The sequence below is a fragment of the Ammospiza caudacuta genome, chromosome 4 (assembly GCF_027887145.1).
Source record: "Ammospiza caudacuta isolate bAmmCau1 chromosome 4, bAmmCau1.pri, whole genome shotgun sequence".
NCBI lineage: Eukaryota > Metazoa > Chordata > Aves > Passeriformes > Passerellidae > Ammospiza > Ammospiza caudacuta.
Window position 1 is genome coordinate 3,247,842 of NC_080596.1, and position 25,104 is coordinate 3,272,945.

General features: G+C 36.2%; 1 protein-coding gene across 2 annotated transcripts in view; it reads right to left on the reverse strand.

Moving 5' to 3' along the window:
* TLL1 (tolloid like 1) overlaps window positions 1-25,104 on the reverse strand; it is a 126,133-nt gene that overhangs the window by 26,560 nt on the left and 74,469 nt on the right. For both annotated transcript variants that reach the window (XM_058803297.1, XM_058803296.1), the window contains 7 exons: window positions 22,622-22,746; window positions 16,369-16,484; window positions 11,728-11,830; window positions 10,431-10,547; window positions 9,354-9,499; window positions 3,293-3,488; window positions 1,709-1,834 (listed from right to left, as the gene is read on the reverse strand). In XM_058803297.1, the coding sequence (XP_058659280.1) occupies window positions 1,709-1,834; window positions 3,293-3,488; window positions 9,354-9,499; window positions 10,431-10,547; window positions 11,728-11,830; window positions 16,369-16,484; window positions 22,622-22,746 (929 nt within the window). The remainder of the gene's footprint in view (window positions 1-1,708; window positions 1,835-3,292; window positions 3,489-9,353; window positions 9,500-10,430; window positions 10,548-11,727; window positions 11,831-16,368; window positions 16,485-22,621; window positions 22,747-25,104) is intronic.

Sequence of the window (25,104 nt, forward strand, 5' to 3'; positions counted from 1 at the left end):
AATTTCTGCTTCTGAACATTGTTCTACTGATCCTTGAGGCAAGGGTGGAAAATGTGGAAATAATGAAAAAAGAAAATCTTAACCCTTTCTAATATGCTGCCATTGGGGGAGACTTGGATTAGAAGATCATAAAGCAAATTTCTGTGCATGTCAACACTGCTGTGAAGTATAAGGCAAAGTTTCTGACTAGAGGCTTCTACTCACATGTGAATTAATCGAGCTAGCTCACACAAACAGGCCAAACTATAACGAGGAAGTAATGCGCACAGTGACTACAGAGTAATTTGATTCAGCAGTTCCAAGTACTATCTACACGCAGTGAGTGCCACCTCAGCTGGAACAAACACATACACACTTTCAGGGATAGCTCATGGTTTTTGCTCTAAACTGCACTGCAGTGCTTAGAGTGACTTCTTTTGACACAGTTGTTTTACTGTTTGGGCTCCAGGAATGAATCTCTCTTCTATTTTTCAGAGGCAGAGGGAAGAGCCTTCTGAAAGACTTCTCTAGTATTCTGACTGGAATAAGCAAGCAGACTAAACTCAATTCCTTATGTAAATTTGGGCTGATGATCAAAAGCCCAGAGATCAAACCTTTGTCTTCATGGCCCTCCCCTTGACTGAACTCATTTTCTTATTGTCTATCTAATGTGCAGACATCCAAATAACTTGCTTTTCCAATGTTCTCTTCACTGAAGGTCGGTGAGGGAGGAAAAACAACCAAAAACACCCCCAGCCAGCTTGATGAGAGTCACAATCTAACATGCCTTTAATCTAGGACTTCCACCAGGTCACACAAACATACAACAAACAAAAAAACCAAAACCAACACTGCAGATCCAAAAGCAAAATAACAAGAAAGAATTGCAAAGAAACTAGGCAAAATTACCCCAAACTGTGAAAAATAATAAATTAAAGAGAGGAAATTAGAAAAAAGAGAGACCAGTGAATTGCATCAGAAGAAAACCAGGACTCCAAGCACCCCAATTTTCAAAATCTATTCACTAGTCAAACAGATGAGCTAAGAATAAATTTGTGCTATCCTTTGATTTATTGGTGTCTATGAGTAAAAATCAAACAACACTTGGTGCATAATGATCAAGAGCTTATGGTTCTGTCCTTTGATATGAAATATGAATAGAACGCAAAATCTTATCTCAGTTCAGTCCTATGTTTACACGGACTTCCGCTTATCTCTTTTTTTTTCTCCAAATGATTATTTGAACACACTTTGCTCACCCTGAAAATTAAGAAAAGTCCACAGTGTGGCTAGGAGTGGGGAGGATTCCTCTGAGCTAAAATAGAGGACCTTGCTCTTCTAGACCTGCCAGCTTTCCAGGCACATCCCAGGCAGAGGTGCCCAGAGGGGTCGTTAAACACTGAATCTGAGAAAGTGGCACATACTCTGCTGGTAATTGTCTCCTTGAGAGACTTTGCTTTAGTGAGTATGAATAGTGTAATAAGTGGTATTGAGCCCTGCTTTGCACCATTCCTGATTGACTAACAGCAAAATCTGCAAAAGGAAATTGCTGATGGACACGGGACAAACATGGCTCTGGCATGACCACTAAAAGGACAGCATTGCTTTTCTGTGTTGGGTTCCACAGATCTCATGCTGTTCAGACAGAGCCCAAGAGATGTGTAGCATTTCATTGAGGCCATGGCACTCTGAGAGCTTTAAGAGCCCGTAAGACAGCAGCACACTGTACCTTCACAACTCTTCTTGTCAGGACCAAGTTCGTAGCCAGGATCGCAGGCGCACTGGTAACTGCCCAGGGTATTCACACAGCGCTGCTCACAGCCCCCATTGTCAGGTTTGGCACATTCATCTTCCTCTGCCAAGACAGGCAAGAATGCAAAAATGTGTTAAATAATTACCTTCCTCAGCTGTAACTGCTGGATCAATATTAACCCAGAAAGCTATATGCATGCCATTATAAGATGCACTACTTAAACCACTGTGGTTGCTGACTAGAGGATTTTCAAATGCTAAGGAGACCTGCAACAGAGAAAATAAAAATTTTCCTATGTGAGGTGTGTTTTTTTTGTTGGGTTGTTTTGTTTGTTTGTTTTTTTTTTTATCAATGTCTACTAACAGCTGCAGAACTAATTTATAAGTACTTCGTGTGCAGCATACAGTAATTCAGGCAGCTATAATCTGAAGATTGTACAAAGTATTGAAGGAAAGATTGAAAATCCACAGTAGGGTCACTTGAAGGGCACTTTATCTCCCTCAGAATCAATCTGTACATTATCCTGAATTCATACTCAAAAACAGATTAACAGAATCCTCAAATCCTAGGTTTTTATTCTACTGATATTAAAAGGAACAAGATGAATCAGGGTTGGGGGAGGGAAAGGAATTGTGTGTTCTCTCTGCTAGCTCTGAAATATTCCCATGAGATTCATCACTGAAGTATTCCTAAGATGCTGGAATATTATTTTCTTACACCAGGACAAGTAATTTCTCAGGGAAAAAAATAAGAGCTCCTACTCTCATGCCTATTGCCTTCAAAATTATAATTGCCTACTATGAAAACTATCAGTTGGGATTGGAAAAGCCATGGTTTCTTTACAAAAGAACAAAAAGGTTTTACTGGTGGCATGACCTGTATTTCAGGTGTCACCATGGCCACACCACTGCTGGTGGCTTTAACTGTGCCACCAGCAGCGCTGTGTGCAAATTACAAACTTTCCATGTATCAAACGCTTCAGGCATTTGTGCAGTTGTTTGACACTCTCCTCTCCCCAAAAAACACCATTTCTTGCACCTAAGCTTCACATAAGACTATGAGGTTATTGCTCAATATGATTTCTGATCTCTTTTTTGTTTTTTTTTTTCCCTCCTTACAGAGAGTAATAAAGCAGACCAACCCAGAAAATAGATCAGAAAAAAAATTACAAGATTTAGACAAAAAAGGGAAAAAATCTTAAACAGGAAAAAAAAGCCATTTGCAATTACATTGTTTAACTTTATATTTGATAACACAATGTAAAAAATGTGCCATTTTTCAAAATGAGGTATGTTTCAGAACTAAGTTGATTAACTGAACTTGAAGCCAGTAGAAAGTTGTGCTGAATATGTTTTTTCAGTCTTTGGACACATTTTACTAGGAGATTCAAAAACATTTATTATTTTGTTTTGAATAAATTTTATGCCCAGAAGAATTATTCTATTCATTCTAGTAGTAAAAAAAAGATTGAGAAATATTTTTAATATCCCTTCATAATTTTCTAATCCAAGAAGAAGTGATAAGCTGTTCATAACTCTCAAAATATATTTTAACACTTACCTTTAAAAAAGTTAGCTGCAAACCCTGCTTTGTTAACAGTTCCATCAGAAACAAACTTCATCCACAGGGTATTAGAGGTAGATCTAATGTCTTCTGGCTTGTCATAGCCACAAAAGTGACCAATCAAAGGACTGTTCTCATTTGTTCCATCTCGGATTTCCAAGTAGTCATACGCACAGTTGTCATGTCTTTCAATCTGTAAAACATAATTTTCAAAATTACCTACCTGAACTTGACCACAAATATCAGGCAGATAATAATAATAATTTAAATTTTTTCAAAGTTAAGGTTCAGGTCTCTGATTAGGGTTCAAGCAGCAGGAAGATGAATGAACATCATCGAATGGATTTAACTATACTTGTTTTCTGCACAAAAAAAAATACTGAAATGTTACTAAGGACACAACAGTCTAACAGGGGAAAAAAACCTAAAAAAGACATGCTCACCTCTAAGCTTCCTAGTGCTCTGTTAAACTTCTGCTTTCATCTCAAGTCAAGTCCTCTTTTGTCATGTACACTCAACTAAAGAAGATTAATGGCTCAGAAACTAAACAGGTCAGAAATATTCACTGTTTTAGCAATATTAAAAAGCTCAAATTTCAACAATATGATAAGATTTTTGGAATCTCCTTTTATCCCCCAGACAAAGTAAAATTTTGCATTTGTCACTGTTCACTGATGTTGCAGGATAAAGGTAAAAAATTGCGGTGCATAAGGAATTTGATACATCTGAAAAATTAGACCCAAACACACATATAAAATGATCAGCTCTTAAGTAGTCAACAGAAGAGAGGACAAAAAGAAGCTAATTTTTCAGTGGCCAATGTGTCCAGTTTCTCTTGCACAATTCCTGACTTCAAGTGTCCTCTTTTGATTTTCTGGGTCAATGAGTGAATCTGTGCTGTACTGATGGAGAAACTTACTGAAACCAGAGCAACTGAAAATTTCCCTTTCCATTTAAACTTTCTGCTGGATGACATTGAAACACAGACTAATATGTGAGTGGGCATGTGTGCATGTCTGCTTGAGTAGTGAGCCTTGTGCTCCTTACATCATAGTATTTGCAGAGTCCATCAGAATGGGAATTGCACCAGAGAGGAAAGCAGTAGCAGCCCAAATATGACCTTGTCCATAAGATAGATCATTTACAATGCTTGTCTTTATTGAGAGCGTGTCTTTCTCAAGAAAATTAAAAACCCTCTTGAGCAGGGTCATTTTACTGCTGGAATATTTCACATCGCTCAGTCTTATTTAATAAAAGAATTAACAAGATCCAAGCATTCAAAAATAATTCCTATTAAAAAACTCTTATTAAACTAACTAGCTGAATTGGGAGAGGCAAGATTAGGGATGGAGAGAATGGAGAGGGTAACAGGATCACAGTCAAGTAGAAGGGTTGGAGAAAGCCTCAAATCCAATTCAGTACATCCATATTCTGTTAAATCAATAAAGAAGTCTAAACTAAGCCCAGAAAAGTCTACATTTGCTCTCCAGAGAGTTTTTCTTGCACCTAAGCTTCACAGTAAGCAGAAGTAGCCACTGGTTCTCTGCTCTGTTTGTGCACCATGACCAACATGAAGCTCAGTAATCATCACAGACTAAGGAACTTCCATTTTGCACATTAATATTTCTTATGTAAAAGGAAAATTTGGGAGGAAGGAACTGTTTCATTTTGTGCCATATTAGTGGCATCAAAATATGGCACTTACACGCAACATTTCTTTGTCTTCTTTCCAACTTTCCCATTCTCCAGGCATTTACATGCATAATTTTCTCCCACCCACTCCTCTGTCACAAACCATATTGCCATTTACTGTAATTTCCTAGATTTTTGATCAGGAATTGTTCTGGGACAGAGTTTGGGAATGAGTGAGGAAAGCCAGGAAGATTTGGGATGCAACCACCTATTGTTGATTTTAGTGGCAATTGTATGCAACTAACATAGTACAGGAGCACTGGTAAGTTTTTGACAATACCAATTCCAAATTTTCATTAACCTAAATAATAAATTCATGACATCATATTCCAATTTGAAATAAAGTCTGCCTTGTTATCTCTGTAAAAATCGAGAAATGAGCTGGTCCAAAGCTCACTAATATCAATGAAGGAATTGTGCATTTTCCCCACACATCTGTGGTCATTTCAGTACTTAAAACATTTAATTAACATCCGGTTTTTCCCATGTTTCCATTTTTCCATTTTTTATGGGCAATATGGAAATTATGATTATCCACCAGCCCAGTGCAGCTCTGAGTTACATGTGCCAAATTTCCATTGAGGTGAATTAGTAATTTCTTTTCTAAGGATCACTTTATTTTGGGCAGAACAGCTAAAAATACATTTTTTATAGGAGTAAGTTTCTAACTTGCTAAGACTATAAGAATCAACCAACTTGCAAAGTTTCAAAAAAATGACTGAGTTTCAAAAAAACCCATTTGAAAGGTGGCTGTTCTACCATATTCACTTATATTTAGTTTACTACTAGTGCAAGTGATGCCAGCATTATCAATATTAAGGGATTGAAATGTTACACCTATATATAACCTAACAGATAATTATTGTGGTTTTGAGAAAAAAATGGTACTTGGTAATCAATGAAAGAAATTATAAAATGTGGGGTTTTTTTCCCGTACCTCAAATTTTAAGATTATGTGATACTCTCATCTGGGAACACTGCCATACAAAGGTCTACTGCACTTGCAATAGTCTCTTATTCCTCCTGCTTCCTCCTATATTTCCTATTTTTCTTATTTTTCCTACTTCCTATTTGTTCCTCGAGGAAAATCTCTTCCAATTAATGAAAGGGCCCCTGGTGAGTTTGGCTGTAACTGGACTGATCCCATAAATCTTGTTTACTGAAGCACTAAAATTTCATAAGATATTCACATGATATTACATGTTGATGAGAAGAAATACACAGAATATTAGCAAATTTTAAAAAAGAAATCTAAAATTTTTTTACAGAAAAATGCATTTCCTATAGGAAACTGAAAGATAACCTCAGCTCCTGAAGGCCTTGGAAGAAACATAGAATTTGAATGGCATCAGAGAACTAAGTTGAGAAAATATCAGAAAAATTACTAAAGCAGGCACAGAAGAGCAGGAAAACTATGAAACTTCCCAGAGAAATGGTAAGCCAGAGACATTCTCTACATCTCATCTCAAAAAAATGTCTCATAGGTAGTTTCAGGTTTAGAAAAACAACAACAAACCAACCAAACCAAAAAACCCAAACAAATACACATCCAGAGTATCTTTGTCTTCTAGCACTCCTCCAACAGGAAAAAGGATAAAAAATAAAATTAAAATAAACAAAAAAAAAAATCCCCTAAAATTGAACCCAAAAAAAAGAGAAAAAGGATATGAAGGGCAAATCTAGGAGCAATTCTATTACAGTAAAAATCTTTACATTATTTTTTGTCATTGTTAAATTTGTTCATAAAGTCAAACTGCAATACAGGTAAACATATCTGCCTACTTCCATCATAAAATGTGGAATATGTGCCAAGTGAAATCAGTAGATCAGAGAAATTTTATTCCCTGATTTATTTAAAAATAATTTAAATTATCTGCTATAACAAGCTATCTGCACAGAGTTTAACAAGGTCACTCAAATGAGGAAGATTCATACGAATCTGCTCTACAAACCCTCTGGATTTTTTTAGCTGGTGAGACTGCATGCCAAAAAAGGTTCTTAAATACAAAAGCAAACAAACTAACAAAAAAACCCTGTTAATTTTCAAAGAACAATATTATAAATGTGACTGTCACAATGAAAAATATGGAGTTCCCAGTCCCAACATCTCTTCTCTCACACAGACAGTGGAAAGTATAGCAGCCAAATAAGAAAGTGTAATCCTGCACTCAGTGGAAAATGTGTTGCCCACAGCAGGCAAAACAAGATGACTCATTGATACAGCTTGAAATTCTCAGTTTCCCTAGTGCTTTCATTTCAGAATGAAGGTTATTTATACAGGTTTTTTTTTCCTAGTATTACATAGGGATAATGAGAATTCCTCTTACTTAACTGTACCTTTCAGAACACAGAGAAGTAATTTTCTCACAAACACACTGCAATAACTCTCTGGCCTGACATTTACTTTTTTCTATCTCAGCTGGAACTAAGAACAGCGATTTTTAAGCAACTTTTTGTTTTACTGGGCAGTGCATCAAGGATTCAGTCCAGAGTGGGACTCAATACCAAAAACCAGAACACCTACCTCCAAGAGCTGGGAGCAGAAAGGGAAATCAGTGCTGAATGTCCAGGCACTCCAGAGCAGCTCCCAAAGCAACTCCCATCCTCAGCAGGGAGCCCAGTGGATGAGCCAGTAAGAGGTGCCACAAAGACAGATATAACAGTCTTGTACCTGCCTGGGGTGCCTCATTTGGTGCTCAAGGGCATCTTGCCACTCTGGAATTACAGCTCAGACTCTCCCTGGAAAGCATTTCAAGTCCCTATTGTTGGAATTCTTTTTTCTTTTCAAAACACACAAAGCCCCAATTTGAGACTGGCCCCTGACTATATTTCTGCTCAATTTCCTCTTTCTTCTTATGAGGTGTCAGTCCACTTGTCTCACCTCTAGAGAGTGCCAGAATACTAAACAGTCTGGAGGAAAAACTGGACACTTCTTCCTAAGGCCCTAATCTTGTCTACTAAAATGTTCTGTTGTTTGCTGGTCCATTGCTTCTGGTTATTTCCTGCATGGTGAGGCAGAAGCATGCCATCCTCACACTTGTAAATAGTCCCTAACTTGGTGACTAGAAAAAGGTCCTGAAAGATAGGGAGAGATGTTTGATTCTCCCAGCGATGATATTGAACTGAGGTCACTTCAAGCACATGCAAACCATTGCTGATCAACTGCATGCAGACCAAATATTGCAGCAAGTCTCTCTTGCAGAGGAATAGGGCCATTTCCCTTGTCATCACATTAAGAAATGCTGAGCACCAATGGCAGACTAGAAAAGCTCCACATCTAGTCAGCAAATTATATAAAAGGTACTCAAAACATGCATTTTCAACAGGGCTTAAATAAAGAGACTAACATACTATATGGTAAGTAGTCTTGAGCCAGATCATGCAGACTCAGAAGATCAGGGGAAGCTGATCTTGTCTGCACTAGAACTGACATTAATTCAGGATTGAAAAAAAAAAAAAAAGGAAAATTAAGTATAATCTATGATAATAATAAAAAAACTTTGATATTTTATATTCATAATTGCTGATAAAGTCCTAATCCCTTGTTGTCTCAAATCTTTCTACCAATCATTACAAAAATGTGCCATAACCCTGAAGTCTGCCTGCAAGTCTGCCTAAAGTGTCAGGTTGGAAATTACAGCTCTGTTCACTCTACCTGTATTTAGATCTAGGTACAACATAAAGGCAAAAAGTCTAGATTTTTAAAAAATGTTCTTCATGCCCTTACTACTGAAACATATTCAAAGAAAACAAATTAACTCAAAGTATTCTCCTAAATTTATCTACAAAGTTGAAGCCATTGTATTGTGTAGGAATAAAACAGACATGAAATATTACTCTTTCTTTTTTATATAATAGTTTACCATAGTGTAGCAATGTTATACACAGCATGATGGACACTAAAGACATACAGGTATGACGACTCACCACATCTTTTATTCTTTCCTCACTAAATATAAGTTTTTGATCTGAATATTAGTTTTAGGGTTTTTTCCTTTTCAAAGCAGAGGCCAAAGAACACAGTGGTTTTTTTCTCCAGCCACACATTAACTTTTGACTATAAGATTTAGCAAAAAATAAAAAGTCCTGGTTATTTAACAGAATATTGAAGTGAGCTTGCTGAGCTAGACGATGTACATGGTAAAATGCGACTGTCTTCAGTAATTTTAACATTCTAATTAAAATATTAGAGATAACATAAAAAACCTATATTTTGAAAATTTCTGGGGAAGATAAACTTTCACAGATTATGGAGGTAATTTTTCATAGAGAACTCAAATTCATTCACAGTTTAATAAATATTCCTTTAAATTTCACTGACACTTAGCCATTAGGTGCTCGTCTGAGATTAGTTAAAAGGCTTTACCTCAAATGCTTGAAAGGTTAATCCTACATTGTAGCTTTCAGACACTGTTATTTTCCACACACATTCCTTCATTGGTCTGTAGTCATCAGGATAATTGGGAGACTGGATCTGACCTTCATTTTTGTGGATTTCACCTCCACAAATAGCTGATAAAGGCATAACATTTTACTGTCAATAATTACATTTTCTGTAATTTCCCCATGCCCAAAGTGACATTATATGCTTCCATTTTCAAAACTAGTAATAAAATTGTTCTGGACAATACTTAAATCTACCGAAGATAAATTATTGAAAACACAATTGATTGAAACCATTATATGTACTTTAGTTAGCAAATATAATTCAGCATTTCTAACAGCTCTAAACATGTCTACAGTGTTGAGGATAAATTTGTAACTATGGATCATCTGAATCTATACATTTTACAGAATATATTTAAAGAGTCAAAATAATTAAATTTTTGTTCACACTTGAAATATACTTAATAAACATTCTTCATTGATGTTTACTAACCTTTAGAAAGAGAAAAATGAAAGCAAAATCTCATATTTTATAATGATCTATGAATTTCAACCTACAGTTTATCACTTCAAGCTTGCATTCAGTTCGAAGAAACAGCTAATATAATTTAAAAAATATTTTCATGAAAAGTACAGGTTCTATTTTAAACAGGTAAATGTTGACTTGCTAATATACCCAATGTGCATGGGTGCCTTTGTTAACTATTTCCAGAGTATATGGAAAATATAAGACAGATTTTTTCTGAAGGATAAACAGAAAGTACAAACAGAAATCTTTGCAAACACTAAGCCCAAGAACATGCATATTTAGTAAACTAAAGACCAGTAAAAAGCGTTTATGATTATTATCAGTGATTTCCCTGAAAAAGAGCGCGGCTGAAATCTGATCATGTGAGGAGTTTCAAATTCCCTGTCTAGTAATTTAGCACCTACTGTCTCTTAATGATAAAACACTAATTTCATATGTTAGTTTTGGTGGGGGATGGTTAATTTAAAAGGTATCTGGTTAATATTATTCTTCCATAACCAAATTATTTTTAATCTATAAGAGGCTTACCTTCATAAACAGCTGCAAAACCCTTCCCAACCCAGTTGCTGCTGCTGCGGAACTCAATCCACATCCTGCTGTCGGTGGATGTGAGCACTTCTGGCAGTTTGTCACCACAAAACCTGCCTAAAAACATGCAACCAGTAACTGCATTTTCTGCCGCCTCTGAAGCCAAATGCTGCAAACATTTATACAAGTGTTTAACATTATAGGCAGAAGTAGCAGAACCAGCTCAGTGGAACTATTCATATGCCTATGGTTAAGCACGTGTTTCTGCAGAGCAGGACCTAACACACAAAGATTTTATTATAAAGCTTTCAGAACTTTTTATTGCAGTCAGGCTCACAAGTCTAAGCATAAAACCTTAGAGGAATTAATGAAAAAAATATTGTTAGAGGTTGTTAATATACATACAAACACAGGCATTTTGGAAGGGGAAAGTGAGTACTAATCTTAAAAACAGAACAAATGTAGGTCACAGTAATTCAACTGATTGTGCCTAAGGGCCAAAGAGATTTAAAAAAGTAACATCTATATGACCTATTCTACATTACCCTCTTAAAGTCTGCCTAGGTAGGTAAAATTTCTGTTTTTCTAGTTGATAGAGAACAGGAGAAGAGGATAATTGCCGTCTGATCTTAACTGTTTCTTTATTTTCGGTTCAAGGCCAAGAAAGTAGACATTCCTGTTAGCTGTCTTCTGTATCTGGGTACCAGCATTATGGGAGGTGAAATCTTCCCACCAATCTTCTGAATTAAAATAGGATGACTGCAGCTTTTACATTTCAGTTGCAACTCAAACTTAATTCATTATTGCTTTGCATTTGTCTTCTCTGCATGAGCAGGGAAGGACACACAAGGAACAAAGAGAAGCAATCTGCCCCAAATCTTAAAGGTACAGGCACAGAGCTCGTAACAACAGCTCTACAGCAGATGCATGTTCTCATCACATGACCTATGAATCTCCCATCACATGCTCTATAGATTTGTCTGTAAACTTCTTCCCTATTTCTCTGGAAAAAAAAAATAAAAAGGCAGCTTCATAATTCAATATCCATAAGCAAAGCAAAATCTTGCAGATTTTATAGTTGCCATCTTTCCACACTTGCAGCTGAATAATAGCAAGCTGCAGCGAAAGGAAGGCTTGAGGCTTGAAGTGAAGGCCATTGAGAGGGTTTTTTTCCCATCCCCAAGTTTAGATCCATTCTAGACACCTGAAACCCAAGTTTGCTGTGGGTTCAACAGCAGGTCCACTGAGCCCAGTGAGTGGGGAGCAGCGGACGGTGCAGCGTTTAACAGTTGCATACCAAGCAGAGGGGATTTTCTCCAGTAGCCATCTCTTACTTCAATATAGTCGTACCAACAGAGACTGCTCTTGTAAAGGTCCATGGTGGTAAAGTTTAAAACGATCTGCAACCAGATGAGAAGACCTAAATAAATCATGTGTGGTAAAAAAGAGAAAAACAATCTCGACAACATTCTGAAGAACGGAAGCCAGAGTGGTCACCTGTAATGGAATTCCAATCATTCAGACATTTAATTATCCTCTCCTCAATTATTTCTTTTACTAAGTTTCTTGGGAACATGAAAGCTTTATTTTATTTAATCTTATATATTTGCACAATTTCAAGACAAACTACTACACAGAGAGTTTTTCACTGAGAAATAAAAATTCCAGAATTCTAATTAGGTAAAATATTAGAGTAATATAATTTTAAATATGTTACTTGATAATTCTAATGCCAATTCCTCTTCCATTACATTTTGACTATAACCAGCACTGACTATAATCAGCTGCAAATAAAAAAAAAATTAAATAATTGTTTTAGTTTGTGCTTTTCCTACTACTGTTTTGACAAGATATTTTACTTTCAGACACATAAATGTTGACAATGTTGGACAGTAATTCTGAAAAAAATTTCACTAATAAGAAACATTGTACAGACCCTTAATGATTCTTAATGAACCCATAATAAAGCTTTTTATAGAGAAATATGAAATCTGCACATTTCTGGAACTTTTGAACTTGGACTCCAAGTATTATTGAGAGTATCTGTAAACAAGCATATTTTCAATACTTACAACATGGACTACCCTTATATTAAATTATATTATCCCTCTTAGAAATATTAATCCTAAACTGCCATAAACTTACACTTTCAACACAGGAATAGGATTTTTCCTGATCACACATTGACACAATAGCTACAGTTCAAACCCTGACTGACTGGAATAGTCTTAGGATCATGTCCTGCAATTACAGGGATAAATCCAAACAAGCAGACTAAAAGTTATTCATATTCTGTATTTTGAAATTACTTCCAATAATACCTTTTAATTGGATTTAGGTGTACTTGGAAAAAAAATTCATCTGCTTCAGAATCAGTTCCTCAGTGTACATAAATAAATATTTCTAACTGAAATTCTTCTACATTCACATTTGAGCATAGAATTGTAATTATCTTAGCTTTGATCCTAGAAATTTGCAATTGAAACCTATTATAAAACAAACACAAATTGCTGCACAGGAGCAAGTACCTCACACTGCAAAAATACATCTCCATGGCAGCCCATGAAGCAGCTGTGAGTGGCAGTTAAAAGGAGAGGAATTTACCATTATTCCAGATGCAAGGTAAAAATTTTAACACCATAACTGGAATATAAAATAAAATAAAATGGTTTAGTTTCATCTCAAAGTTCTCGGTTTTATGCACCCTTTCATGGATACTTAACACACAGGACGTTTTGCCTTTACTACTCGGGCAGGGGCAGTCCTTCAGGAAGATGTACTGAATAAATAAATGCACAAATATTGCCAGAATTCCAAAACCACCTATTTACCATGAGAAATATGAAGAGCTGGGTAAAAGTAAAAACATTCATTTGCTTTACTCTGCTTCAGTTTTTTAATACATTTCCAATTTCTATTAGAATCTACTTCAGAAGATAGCACAGACCATTTTCTCAGTCACAAGAAATTCTCTGTCCTTGGCAGAATTTTTCTCCTTCAAGTAAAGAGACCACACCAACATACAAAACTTTTGTTCTCCTCAAATCATTCACTTTGCAGTTCAGATTCCCTCTAAACTCCTACCTTCTTTTTTTCTCAAAAGGTAAGTAGGTATCTCTGTTTGCATTTAGCCACAGTGCTTGGAAAGCCTGCTGCCCTCACCAGTCCTGTCCTTTCCCTGCCATGCCAACTCCACCCCCCATCTGTGCAGTCAGAGGGGTGCACAAGAGGGAGCCCCTTTTCTCTGCCCTGATGAGATGCAGACAGCTGCTGACACAAACCCAGCTGGCTCTGCTGGAAGCAAGCCACAGAAGCCACAACCTGTACCTCCTCCACCGCTTCAGCTCCTTAGAGCCTGGAGGTCTCTCACCACTCTAACCACGAGCTTCCTTTTTTTCCATGACACAGCTGAAACATCAGATTCCTTCTCTGGCTTTTGTTTGGAAATTCACCTTTTTCCAAACCTTAGTTGCCAGGATAGGGGTGGGAAATGGATGGTTGCACTTAGCTGTGATCATGTCAATGTCTCAAACTGCTGCTATCTAAGTGGAAATGGTTAAAATTTAATGAGCCTCCTCAATGGCCCCTGCTTTTGAAACTACATGAAATAACCTTCACAGCCTTTTCTCACTCTGGCATGCCAAGGTATTTGATGATACAGCAATTTCTTAACACTGACCAGAATTCATTAGCTGTACATAGGCTGAACCCCCAATCTGTCGCAGCATGATTTCTGGTCATGAACCAAACAAGCTTAAATATATTTAAAATTCCAATTTGCTATTCTGCAAAGTACTAAATAGACCTACAGACAAGGCAGAGCTTGTTCAAGGCGACAGGATGGCTGAGAGGCTTCCCAGGAAAAGCAATCAATGGGTATTTGTCAGCACAATTAAAGAATTATTGATTACACAGCAGATTGGATTGTGCTACTGCAGCTTCCAAGAGAATATATCATACCTCCTACTGCCTGAGATAAGAAAAGACAAAATATAAAACAAATACCAGTAATACAAATCAAGGTTTTTGTAGGTGGCATTTTTTTACCCATATCAATCAAGGATTTTTCTGGCCTATTTCATCTTTCATGTAAAACACTAAGGAAAACTGAAAAGTAATCTATTCAAAAGGCAGATTCAAATAAAACACTGGCACAGTTGCAACTCTCCCTACGCCAATAAAATTTCTACACACCAGAAGGCAGGATTCTCCCTGGCTGGGGGCATACAACATTAATAACACCATCCTCCCTCCAAGACTTTTCTGTGTATAGATATATTGAGTACAGCTTTTACAGCTACATTTTACCATGTAGTCTTAAGTCTCAAAAGTAAAAGGTAAAGGAATAAATTGGGAAAGGAGCCAGTCCTCTCACGTTGCTGACTTCAACACAGGGGCTTTCCCCCATTAATATTCTGTCCAGTATAATGCAGCTTCAGTGGTGGTTACAAACTCAAGACATATTACATTAGTGCCTATAGATAGGCTTACACAAAGTTGAACTATGATATAAATACTTGAACATCAACATTGACTCATACATTAGAATTTTTTTCAAGACCAAATAATTGTAGATGAACACACTTTTTTATTTTTTTTTAATGGAGCTGTGGAAAAAAACTTAAGCCATTTTTGTTGTTATCACAATCATGTCTAAAATGCAACAAATAATGGGGACAGAAAATTACTATTTAGAGTAATTTTCATCTTTTGCACAAACATTCTCTTATTCATCTCTTCATTTTTTCCCTGACAACATGCTGAGCCACCCTTTTCCTCCCAGCAGATAGTATTTAGTTTTCTTCCTGGCTCTGGCTCTTGCCCAAAGGAGGGCAAACACTCTCCAAATGACTTTTCTTTCATTCCCCACAGTAGCAAATGCCTTTACAGCTCCTCAGGACCTATTAGAGCAACAAGAGTATATATTCTTGGTGTCTACCAGGACCCTGACCTGAAAGAAACACGGAACAAAGTAATAAAATCAGGAGAAAAGAACGTCCAATTCATACATAGTGGGAGATTTCTGAGACAAATGACTGAACTATCTGGGGGCAAGTACTGGGTCTTCCTATTTGAACTTGCCAGTACTGAACCCGTTAGATTCCATATTTCAGTCTTTGGATTCTGTATTTTAGTCTTTAGCACTTGACTGCCTGCTACTAGCCACTGCTTCACATGAGGAAACTTACATTCTTTTTCCTGCATATTTTGTCTCAGATGAAGCTTTTTATCACTCCCTCTATCCTTATTTGTTTTGAAGCAGCCTGATATTTGAGCCAATAATTCAAAATGAGATTTAGTAGCACATTTTTAAAGTGTACACAAGAAGGACAGGTTTTGCTCTCACTAGCCTGGCACACTTCTCTCTCCAAACTGCTCTCACCGAGCCCATTTCCGCCCCGCCTTTTTCCCCATAAAATTGATCCCCAGAAATTAAAACTATATGCACTAGAACCAATTCCAGGGAACACCCACAGTGACACATTCTTTACTCATGTTATTATGGTTCCATTTCAGAAGCATCTTATTGAACACACTAAGAACTTCCTTAATCACAGCCCAAGCTATCAGCCCCATACAGCTCAGTCAGCTTGCCCATGCTGGGAAATGGACCATTCAGGAGCCTGAATCACCTCTTCTACTTTTATATTGAACCATAAACTGAACTAGAAGCCAGTTTTAAAGGGAGTGCATGGTGCAACTATACTGCAAATTGAAATCATGTCTTTATTTCACAGGCACATCCATTGAATTGATGATGAATTCTAATGCCACAGATCAAAGTAAAGACAATAGTACAGAACCCACGGTCCCATTTTTATGACACTCCATTATTTTCAATTAATATGCATCTTTTAAACTTAAATAAAAAGCTAAAAAATCCAATATTTTACTTTGAAAATAGTATCTGTGTCTAGCTAAAGGATCATTAAAATACCTTCTCTCCTGGGGTCACAGAGATTCTCCATATGCAGTGTGTGTAGGAAGGATAACCATTTGGAAACCCAGGAGAAGAAAAGTTGCCTGTAGATTCCTGCAGTGTTTCTCCACAGGCTGAAAGAAACAAATTACAGTAAAAATATAAAATGTAATGTGTCTAACGGAGAAAAATGCATCTTTCCAATATCTACTCAGAATTCATTTAACTCACTGCAGATGCAGAATGGAAAATAAACTGGTTAGTTTACAATTTATTAAAAGCTTTTTTTTTAAGCCAGTTTGACATTCATTCCATTTTATGCAGGATGTTTTTGTTCCATGAACTATTTCACTTGTGTGCTGTCTGCTGACATAACCAAAATTATGGCAGCCTTAAAAATATCATTGCTGTCAATCACCTACAATATTATACATAGAACTCTTTTGGTAATTAAAAAAAACGGCAGCCTTTAAGAACTAAAAGAAATGCTAGCACAACATGATTTGCATCACACTGAATTTTTTCAGTGGTTTCATTTAATTTAGTCCTTTACCCACATGAGAAACTGATCTGACTTAAACTTGCTTATTTATGTTGGTATAGAAAACTAAGTCCTATATTCCACAAAGTCTCTTAGCAAGGGTGATTTGTAGTAATAAAAGCAAAACAAATTTAACGTCTTAAAATACCAAGAGCTTTTATATTCTTTATTGTTGAAGCTTTTAGCACCCTTCTCTCACCTGTCAATCATGCTGCTAGATGCTGGCTAATAAATCATCTTCACAGTAAAATTCTACATTGGAAGTTACTACCACTCTCCAACATTAAAACTGACTTTGATAGGGTGTTTCACCTTAGTCAGGCATCTTTTTGGACCTTAATCAAATTTTTTCTCCCACTGATTTTGCAGGTGTGACAGAAGATATGAATCTGATATTATCTCATGACAGTGTAATCAGATCTGCAGTGCTTTCAAATTACCATTGCCAGCAGGTGAACAACAGTGTCATCAAAATATCGATGAAGTATAAATGTTCTGGAAAATCCTTAAATAAAAAAGGACAAAGGAAAGGATTGCCTATGACAAAGACAGACAACACAGCTGTAAAGCTGTTTTGTTAAAATGCACCTAAGATGTGATTGGAAAACTACACTGTTATATCAGCTGGAAATTATGTTCAAGGCATTAAATTTGCTCTCTGACACTCAAATGATTATCATGATAAGAGAAAGGAAAGAGTGGCATGGCTCTCAAGAAGTGTAACAGCTGAAGCTACCATCACTGTGTCCTTTAGGAATTAAACACAAAAATAAAATATTTTCCTCTCTTCATTTAAAAAACGCAGTTTTATCTTTAAAAAGTTGCAGGCAACTGCAGCAAGTGACATTTCTGCACAAAGACCCTTCAATGAAAAGGCTATATCTGTCGTTAACCTGGGCTAACCGGTCAATTTCTTTTTAATGCAACAACGAATGCAAAGACATTTAAGTTGCAGAGTCCTGTACTGGGTTACCCCAGAGCTGGTGAACGGTGCCAGAGCTTACAGTGCATAAGTAAAGCACATCAGAAAAAGCCAACAGTGAAATTGTTGGAGGACAGTAGGGCCTAAAGGTGAGACACTGACAAGAATCCAGGTACTCCTCTCACCCCTTTTAGAGCCCTCTGTTCTTCCTCTCATCCATGGTTTCATGAAGTCCATTCACCATATACAGAAGATGTGTACAGACCTAAAACAATGGCTTTTAAATTGCAAAAGGAGTCATGGAACTCTTTTTTTTTTTTCCAGGAATTACAGAATAAAGCTATTTAATATGAAAATTTACCTTCTACACACTTGGGCTTCATGTGTTTTACCATATTTATCTTTTAATTGTAAATTCTCGATTACTCAAGGGAGCTATAACAGGAACAGCTTCTAACAATCAATAGCTGAATTAATTTTCTATGGGATTTGAGCTGTAGGCTGGCTTCCAAAGCTGCAGTAGATAGGGTGATATTTGGGAATTTCTTGTTGAAAAGCACATTTCTAGGCAATGGGGAACAGTTAAAGTTCTATCACTAGAGAATACAGAGATTGTATTTGGACTGTAGCAACTGCAGTATTCATGACTAGGTTTATAAGACAGAATATTACATTTTTTTTTTTACTGTATAATCATCCACTAGTAACAAAATCCACTTTGGGAGAGAAATGTGGAAGGAAAATGAGTGGTAAGGGCCACTTATTTAAATTTCATTTCATACTTATTTTAGTATATTTCAAGTCAGAAGATATCAATCACAACTTAAATCTTATATGCTTTAAATAGTAATGCTTTACAATGCTTTAAAAAGCATTTGTACATTTTTATTCCTTTGTTAATCATTAACATTTCCCAAGGTTTTCTGTGATACTTTTTCCCTCCTTTCAAATGTTATGCCTTACATCAATTTTACTAGGCTCGACCACTTGCAGAAATGCCACTTTAGCTTTCCCCACACACATACTCTAGCCATAAAAGCCACTCACCTCTGCTTTACAGCTTGAGAAGGTTAGACATCTAATAAGACTTTCCATGGTTAGGAGAGGGAAACTATTTTTGCTTCTCCTTGTAAAGATTAGCACTGGGTGTAGGCAGCAGGTAGATTATGTGCTTATACAAAGCCATTCCCACCAGTGTACTCTGCAGCAGTGTTTAATTACACTGCCTGAGTGTGACACCTCTCTGGGCTGGCCTGCACACATGGCCAAGTCCCATCAAGGATTACTGTGAAATCTGCAAATGATGAAGCCCAGATCCCCCAGGACACTTAGGGAACCAAGTCTCATTCCTTTGCACATAGCACTAGCAAATGCATAGCATCACTTATGGCTAATTTGATTTTACCCTTTTTCTTTAAGTTTTTTAACACTTAGACACAAGTCTGTACAACTATACATATATAGCATAGAAAGCTGCCATAGAGCCCTAAAAATAAGTACTGCTGATCATATTCTTGTTAAATCAAAGACTTAAATCAGTTTACTGCAACTCAGGGTCTTACTATTGACTCGATTCCTCATAATAGTTATAAGGAAACTGTTTTAATCCAAAAACCCTAATTCTCCTTATGCAGTAAACAAAGGCTGACTTTTGATGGTGAACATTCTTTTCAAATCTAACCCAGGCACTTTGTAAATTTGCTGAACTTCGTCTACCCACCTTCTCTTCCTCTAAACAAATTTCTCCCACCACTCTGAGACTTTCCTATTCATTATGCAGTCCCACTTTATGCACTTTTTTTTGAGTATCTTTCTCCATCATTTTCCTTTCTTATTTTTCTGCTCCTATTAAACAACATATAAAAGTTTCTTTCTATATAAAACTATAGAGGCAGACCAGCATTGAAATTTTAGCAGCTAGAAGAAAACACATTTTATTATTCAATTAGACTGTCTGAAAACTGTAATACATCCAACCTTGAACTTCAAGTTTTATTCTCCAATACCAAGACAATCAAAATTCAAAATTAGATTGGCAGAGGAAGGACTTCAACTTAGTTGTTTTCCTTCCCCTTATTATTCCATCACATAACAATATAATTTGGTTTTAAAATGTAACAGATCCCTATCAGCAATTACATTTTCCTTTTACAAAAATCCTAAGGAAAAGTTAAAAACAAACCAAAATTGCTGTTGCTACATTTTAGAGACCTGGCACTTACCCCACTGCTGAAAGGCAGGTTATCAAATCTCACTCTGGCTTCACCAGTCTCCGAACTGTTTCTTAGTCAATAAGCCCCTTCCTGAATAATGATACTATCAGACTAGACTATCCTGACTATCTAAAACACCCTAGAAGGCTCAGCTTCTTCCCTGCTGTGAGGATCACCTGTATTTCCCAGCAACCCTGAGCTCAACTTCACCGGCCCCAAAAAAGGACTTGGGCCTGCAATTGTTTGCAGAAATAATTAGAACTCTGAACAAAATACACACAATACTACGAAATTCTTTATCATAGAAGTGTGGGTCTCTGGAAAATGCTGATTAAGTCATTGGTTTCTGCATTTTCATTGCATTGCATTTAAGGCAGCACAAATGAACATATGAAAAAATGCAGATATTATTAAGGATTGAAATATTCATTGCTGTTTTATAATAAGCAGGCATCATGATTAATAATTTTGTCTGAAATAGGAAATAAAACATACCTCCGAAAGCAACACAGTAACGGGGATTTTATTGCTATGTACTACGATGATTTGATTCTTTACATAAAAACAAAAGCTTTATGCCTGTCTGAATTTTAAGTTTCAGTATTTGCTACAAAATTTATTAGAACAAAAGTACTAGATAATTTTCAGAGATTTGATTTCTTTATTGGATTCAGTCTGGGTTGCGTTATTCAGCTATGCAGCTTCTATTAAAAATATTAACTGAAAAAAATAGCATTTTAAATAGCATGCTAGTTAATATTTGTAGGAAAAACTTCTGCCTTTTCCTCTCTCTTAAAACTCTCTTTCTTTTATGGCATGGCTCATTTAAGTAAGGTTGGAAAGCCAATACATTTTATCCCAAATTTTGCAAATCTAGGTGACAAAACAGGAGCATAATCCTTCAACCACCATTCATTTTTATTGTTCATGTGACCCACGTTCACTGGTGCTGCAAAAAAAATCTTACTTTTCAAATGCAAACTGCTACTGAACAACCACAGTGGTTTTACAATACTGTGAAATGAACTTTCAACAAGACTTTCATGCCATTGAAAGAAATTATAACTCTCAGTACATTTTCATAACATATATGAAAAGGATATTTTCTCTGAACAGCTGTTTGAACACTAGCTCTAAATGTACATTTGAAACTGCATATTAGAGTATTATATACATACTAAACTGACTAGTTTATAATTTCTTTCCTTTCTTTTCCTTTCATAAGTCAGTATGATCATGAGATACTACCTCTTACTTGCCCAGCAGTTTTATGTACTTTTTTCCTCCAAGCTTGTCTTTTATCAAAATATATGCATATTCTTTTTGTTCATGAAGTTGTTACTCTCTGTATGCTTTCATTAGAAATCCTGCTGCCAAGTGTGTCATTATTAAAGTACTTTCTGTACCAAAAGGAAGGAGCAGAAATTGTTCCCAAAGGAACAGTTGTTAAAGAAAAGGTGTTTAAGTGGTTTCTGCTTTGGCAGGCCCAGAATCCCTGTGCCTGTTCTCAGTATATACAAGAGTCTGATTCAGCGTGCTTACAGCACAAAGGAAAAGCACATTTCAGTGAATCTTCATTAGATCTCATTGCTGCTGGTACAAACTTGAAGCAACTCCATTACTTTAACAGAAAGATTGCTTTCTTTAGTCCTCTTGTGTTGATCAGTTGGTTAAAAGTGGCAATGTATCTAAGTTGAAACAGCTCCTGAGATGTCATTCATTCCCATGAGGAGCAGTATGGCTGTAAGCCTACGTGGCTCAGAGCTGGGATGTCCAGCCTCCCACAAGGATCTTACTGGTAAATTCTGACTGAGAGAAGGCACTTCTGAACTTCTTTGGTTGGCACCAAAGGTTAACAGTGGTAACAGCAGTAACTAGAGCAATGAGATTTAAAACTTTTCCTTTGAAATCTCCACCATTCTGGCAGCACTTAGTGAAGAAAGAGCGCTAAAGAACAACACAAACCATAGCGTTGACTCTGGGTTACTCCAGGCTTGCCACAAATGTCTCTGAGACAGATAGCGACTCAACCACATTATTTTGAAATTAAAAATTAATATGCATTCGAATTATAGGATGACAGAATTAGGCAGAAGATACTTAAATTTTAAATGTATCTGTTAAAACTATAGAAATTTTGTAGAAAGATCTAACCATCTCATCCACACAAGAGTTTACAATTTGGTTGTCCTCGCTTCTTTCATTGACACATTTTAAAAAAATATAATGGATTCACAGCCAAGCGCAGTAATTCATTTTGCTCCTTCTGCACTCAGCTTGAATTCAAATAAAGGACTCCACCCAGTATGCAAACCAGAAGTGATATTAAACATATTTTTCTACTTGTTGAACAGCAAAGAAAAGCAGATTGAAATGTCATGTAGTTTCATACAGTTCATCTGTCCTTAGGTACTTTGCATTCCAGTGACCTTATCCATAAGGTTTTTTTTATGATTCGATTCCTCAGCAGCCTATGTCAGTTGCCAGCATAGAAAGAGAATACTGAGCAGCTGACTCAAAAAGTTTAGCATTGCTCTCGAACAACAAGTCAAACAGTTGCTAGTATGTGCTTTTGGTTTGTTTGTGGTGCAATACCTGGACATCTATACAGCTTTCTTGCCTGTGCAATATCTCCTTTACTTAGACGGGTACGCTGGCCAATGGCAGGTCGTATACCATTGTCATCACGGGAAGGGAGAATGGTATCCAGAAACATGCCCCTAAAAAAAATAAAAATAAAAATAGACCCCAAAAAACCCTATCAGGTTTCTCTCATAAAACTTTCTGAGTTCCATTAATGTATACCTGTTTTGTAAATCTGGTTTTTACATTTGGCATAAATAAGAGGATAATATACAGAACATTAAATGTAGACAATGTGTCATAAAATTTCTCAGGCTGGCAAACTTTATGTAAAGTTACCAAAAAAGAATCTTCTCTTAGTACATCAATTAACATATCAGCTTTTATATTTCTGCTAAAAAAGAGGAAGAAGATCCCTAACTACTATTAAGACTTTACAGGGAAAAGACACTGCCATTCAGCTATTGCTATATTGGCAAAAAAGATATAAAATTTCATTAAAATACATAAGTTAATCCCCAGCACAAAATTCTTAATCACAAAGCTCCTATTTTTAACAAAGTTTTTATAAGAAATCCTACAGTCTAAATTACATGTGAGAACAGGTAAAGTCAAAGATATTCGCCAATCCTGATTCTGTCAAGTGTTGTAAGACATTTAACTCCACTCTAACTGCTGACACTTTCAAAACAGACATGCTTACTTGCCAGCCTTTACTTGCCTTGCAATAAAATATATCAGCTTACCATATGTGATTTTAGTGACATTAACCTTAAATGAGAAGACATCACAGAGAAAAACACTTGTTCCAAATGTGCAATTTATTCAAAATTTCCCAGATTTTAAGTATGATCTAAAACATTTTGCTATTCTCAAATAAATTTTAATAGACTAAGATACAAAACTACATTCTATTATCACATTGCAGAATTTTAAATCCTTCAAATCTCATAAAACAGCAGTTAACAGAAGAATATGTTTCTATAGTCTCTTTTTATTGAATTATTTATAATCACCTGTATACCTGTAGGGGGTTTATTGAAAAGCAAAACGAGTACCTTCAGACATAACATGGATGCAAAAATTAACAAATGGTAAGGATCCTTGTAGTTAGGAATACAATTTATAAACCCATACTGGTTTTTAAATTAAAATTGATGAACCATTTTGAGTATTGCAAGTACATATTGCTCTCTTTATCCAGTTAGATTTTTTGAGCCATCACTAGAAATTTTGTAAAGACAGAATAATCTCAGGATGTTACCCTAAACATTGAAATAAACTACATATGGCATTAATCATTTTCTAGAACAAAGGCACATTACTCTTTAAAAAGCGATTGCATCTGTAAATTATAATTCTATTTTCCACTCAATTTCAGCACAACATCAAACTGGTGCTTTTCATACATACAAAAACTTTGAAAACAATTCTCTCTTGAATGTCTTAGCACTTTAAAAAAGGAACATACTGTAAGTTTAAATACAGCATGAAAAAAATCATTGTGCACGACAAGAACTTTAGGATGTTTTGTGATTCCTACTACTTATCTGGGTGAGCAAAGTCTAACAAACAGCTGGCAATATGCCTCATTGGGCATCACTCATGCTTGCAGGATGAATTAGTGCAAATCAATACCCAACCTCAGGGCTTTGCTGGATATTTTTAGACAGTATGAAGTAACAAGCCCTTGTACCTTGGGGCAGGGCATGCCTATTCATGGCACTATCAGTTTTTGCCAGCTTGGAAAGTGGTGAAATCAGGGCCAACAAATCAAATTACCTTGATGTTGTCATGGCCCTAGGACTCAGGGGGGTTCTGTCTTGTTCAATTACTCTATTTTATACAGGTTCTTATAATCTCTTCCTTAAGGTAATGGTATGTGTAACTGGATTAAGCAATGTGACTAATAGCTACCTCATGTGGCTCATTCCCATGCTCTTCCAGGGGTGAATTATGTGTATGCTGAGTAAGAGGGCCTTTGGTTGGATTTTTATATAATAATAGAATTTATATTGAGAGAACAAGCCAAACAAATTTGCAAAGGCTGGTGAGGTTTTAGTGGCCCTCAGTTTACTTCAAAGTGTCAGATTGTCAAGTATTTTTACCTTAAAATGCATGAATTTTAAAAATATTTTCAAAAAAAAACAACAAAAAAGACCCATACACACAAGAAAAAAAAGCAAAAAAACAAAAAACAAACCCAACCCAGACCAAACCAACAAAAAAAAAAAAAAAAAAAAAAAAAAAAAAAAAAAGCCAAAACCCACCCAAGAATATATCCTTCCAAACTACAACTTTTTCTTGGGTGTTTTTGGGAGGTTTCTTTAAATTTTACATTACCCTGGTACCTTTAGAGAATAATTAGCTGATGAAATGCAATAGGAGGCTGGATAAATGCCTCTTTCACTTCTTCTCTAGGGTAGGGCTGCCCTATGGGTCCAGCTCACTGTACAGCTCCCCACAACCCTGCGCCCTTTCAGAGAGAACCCCAC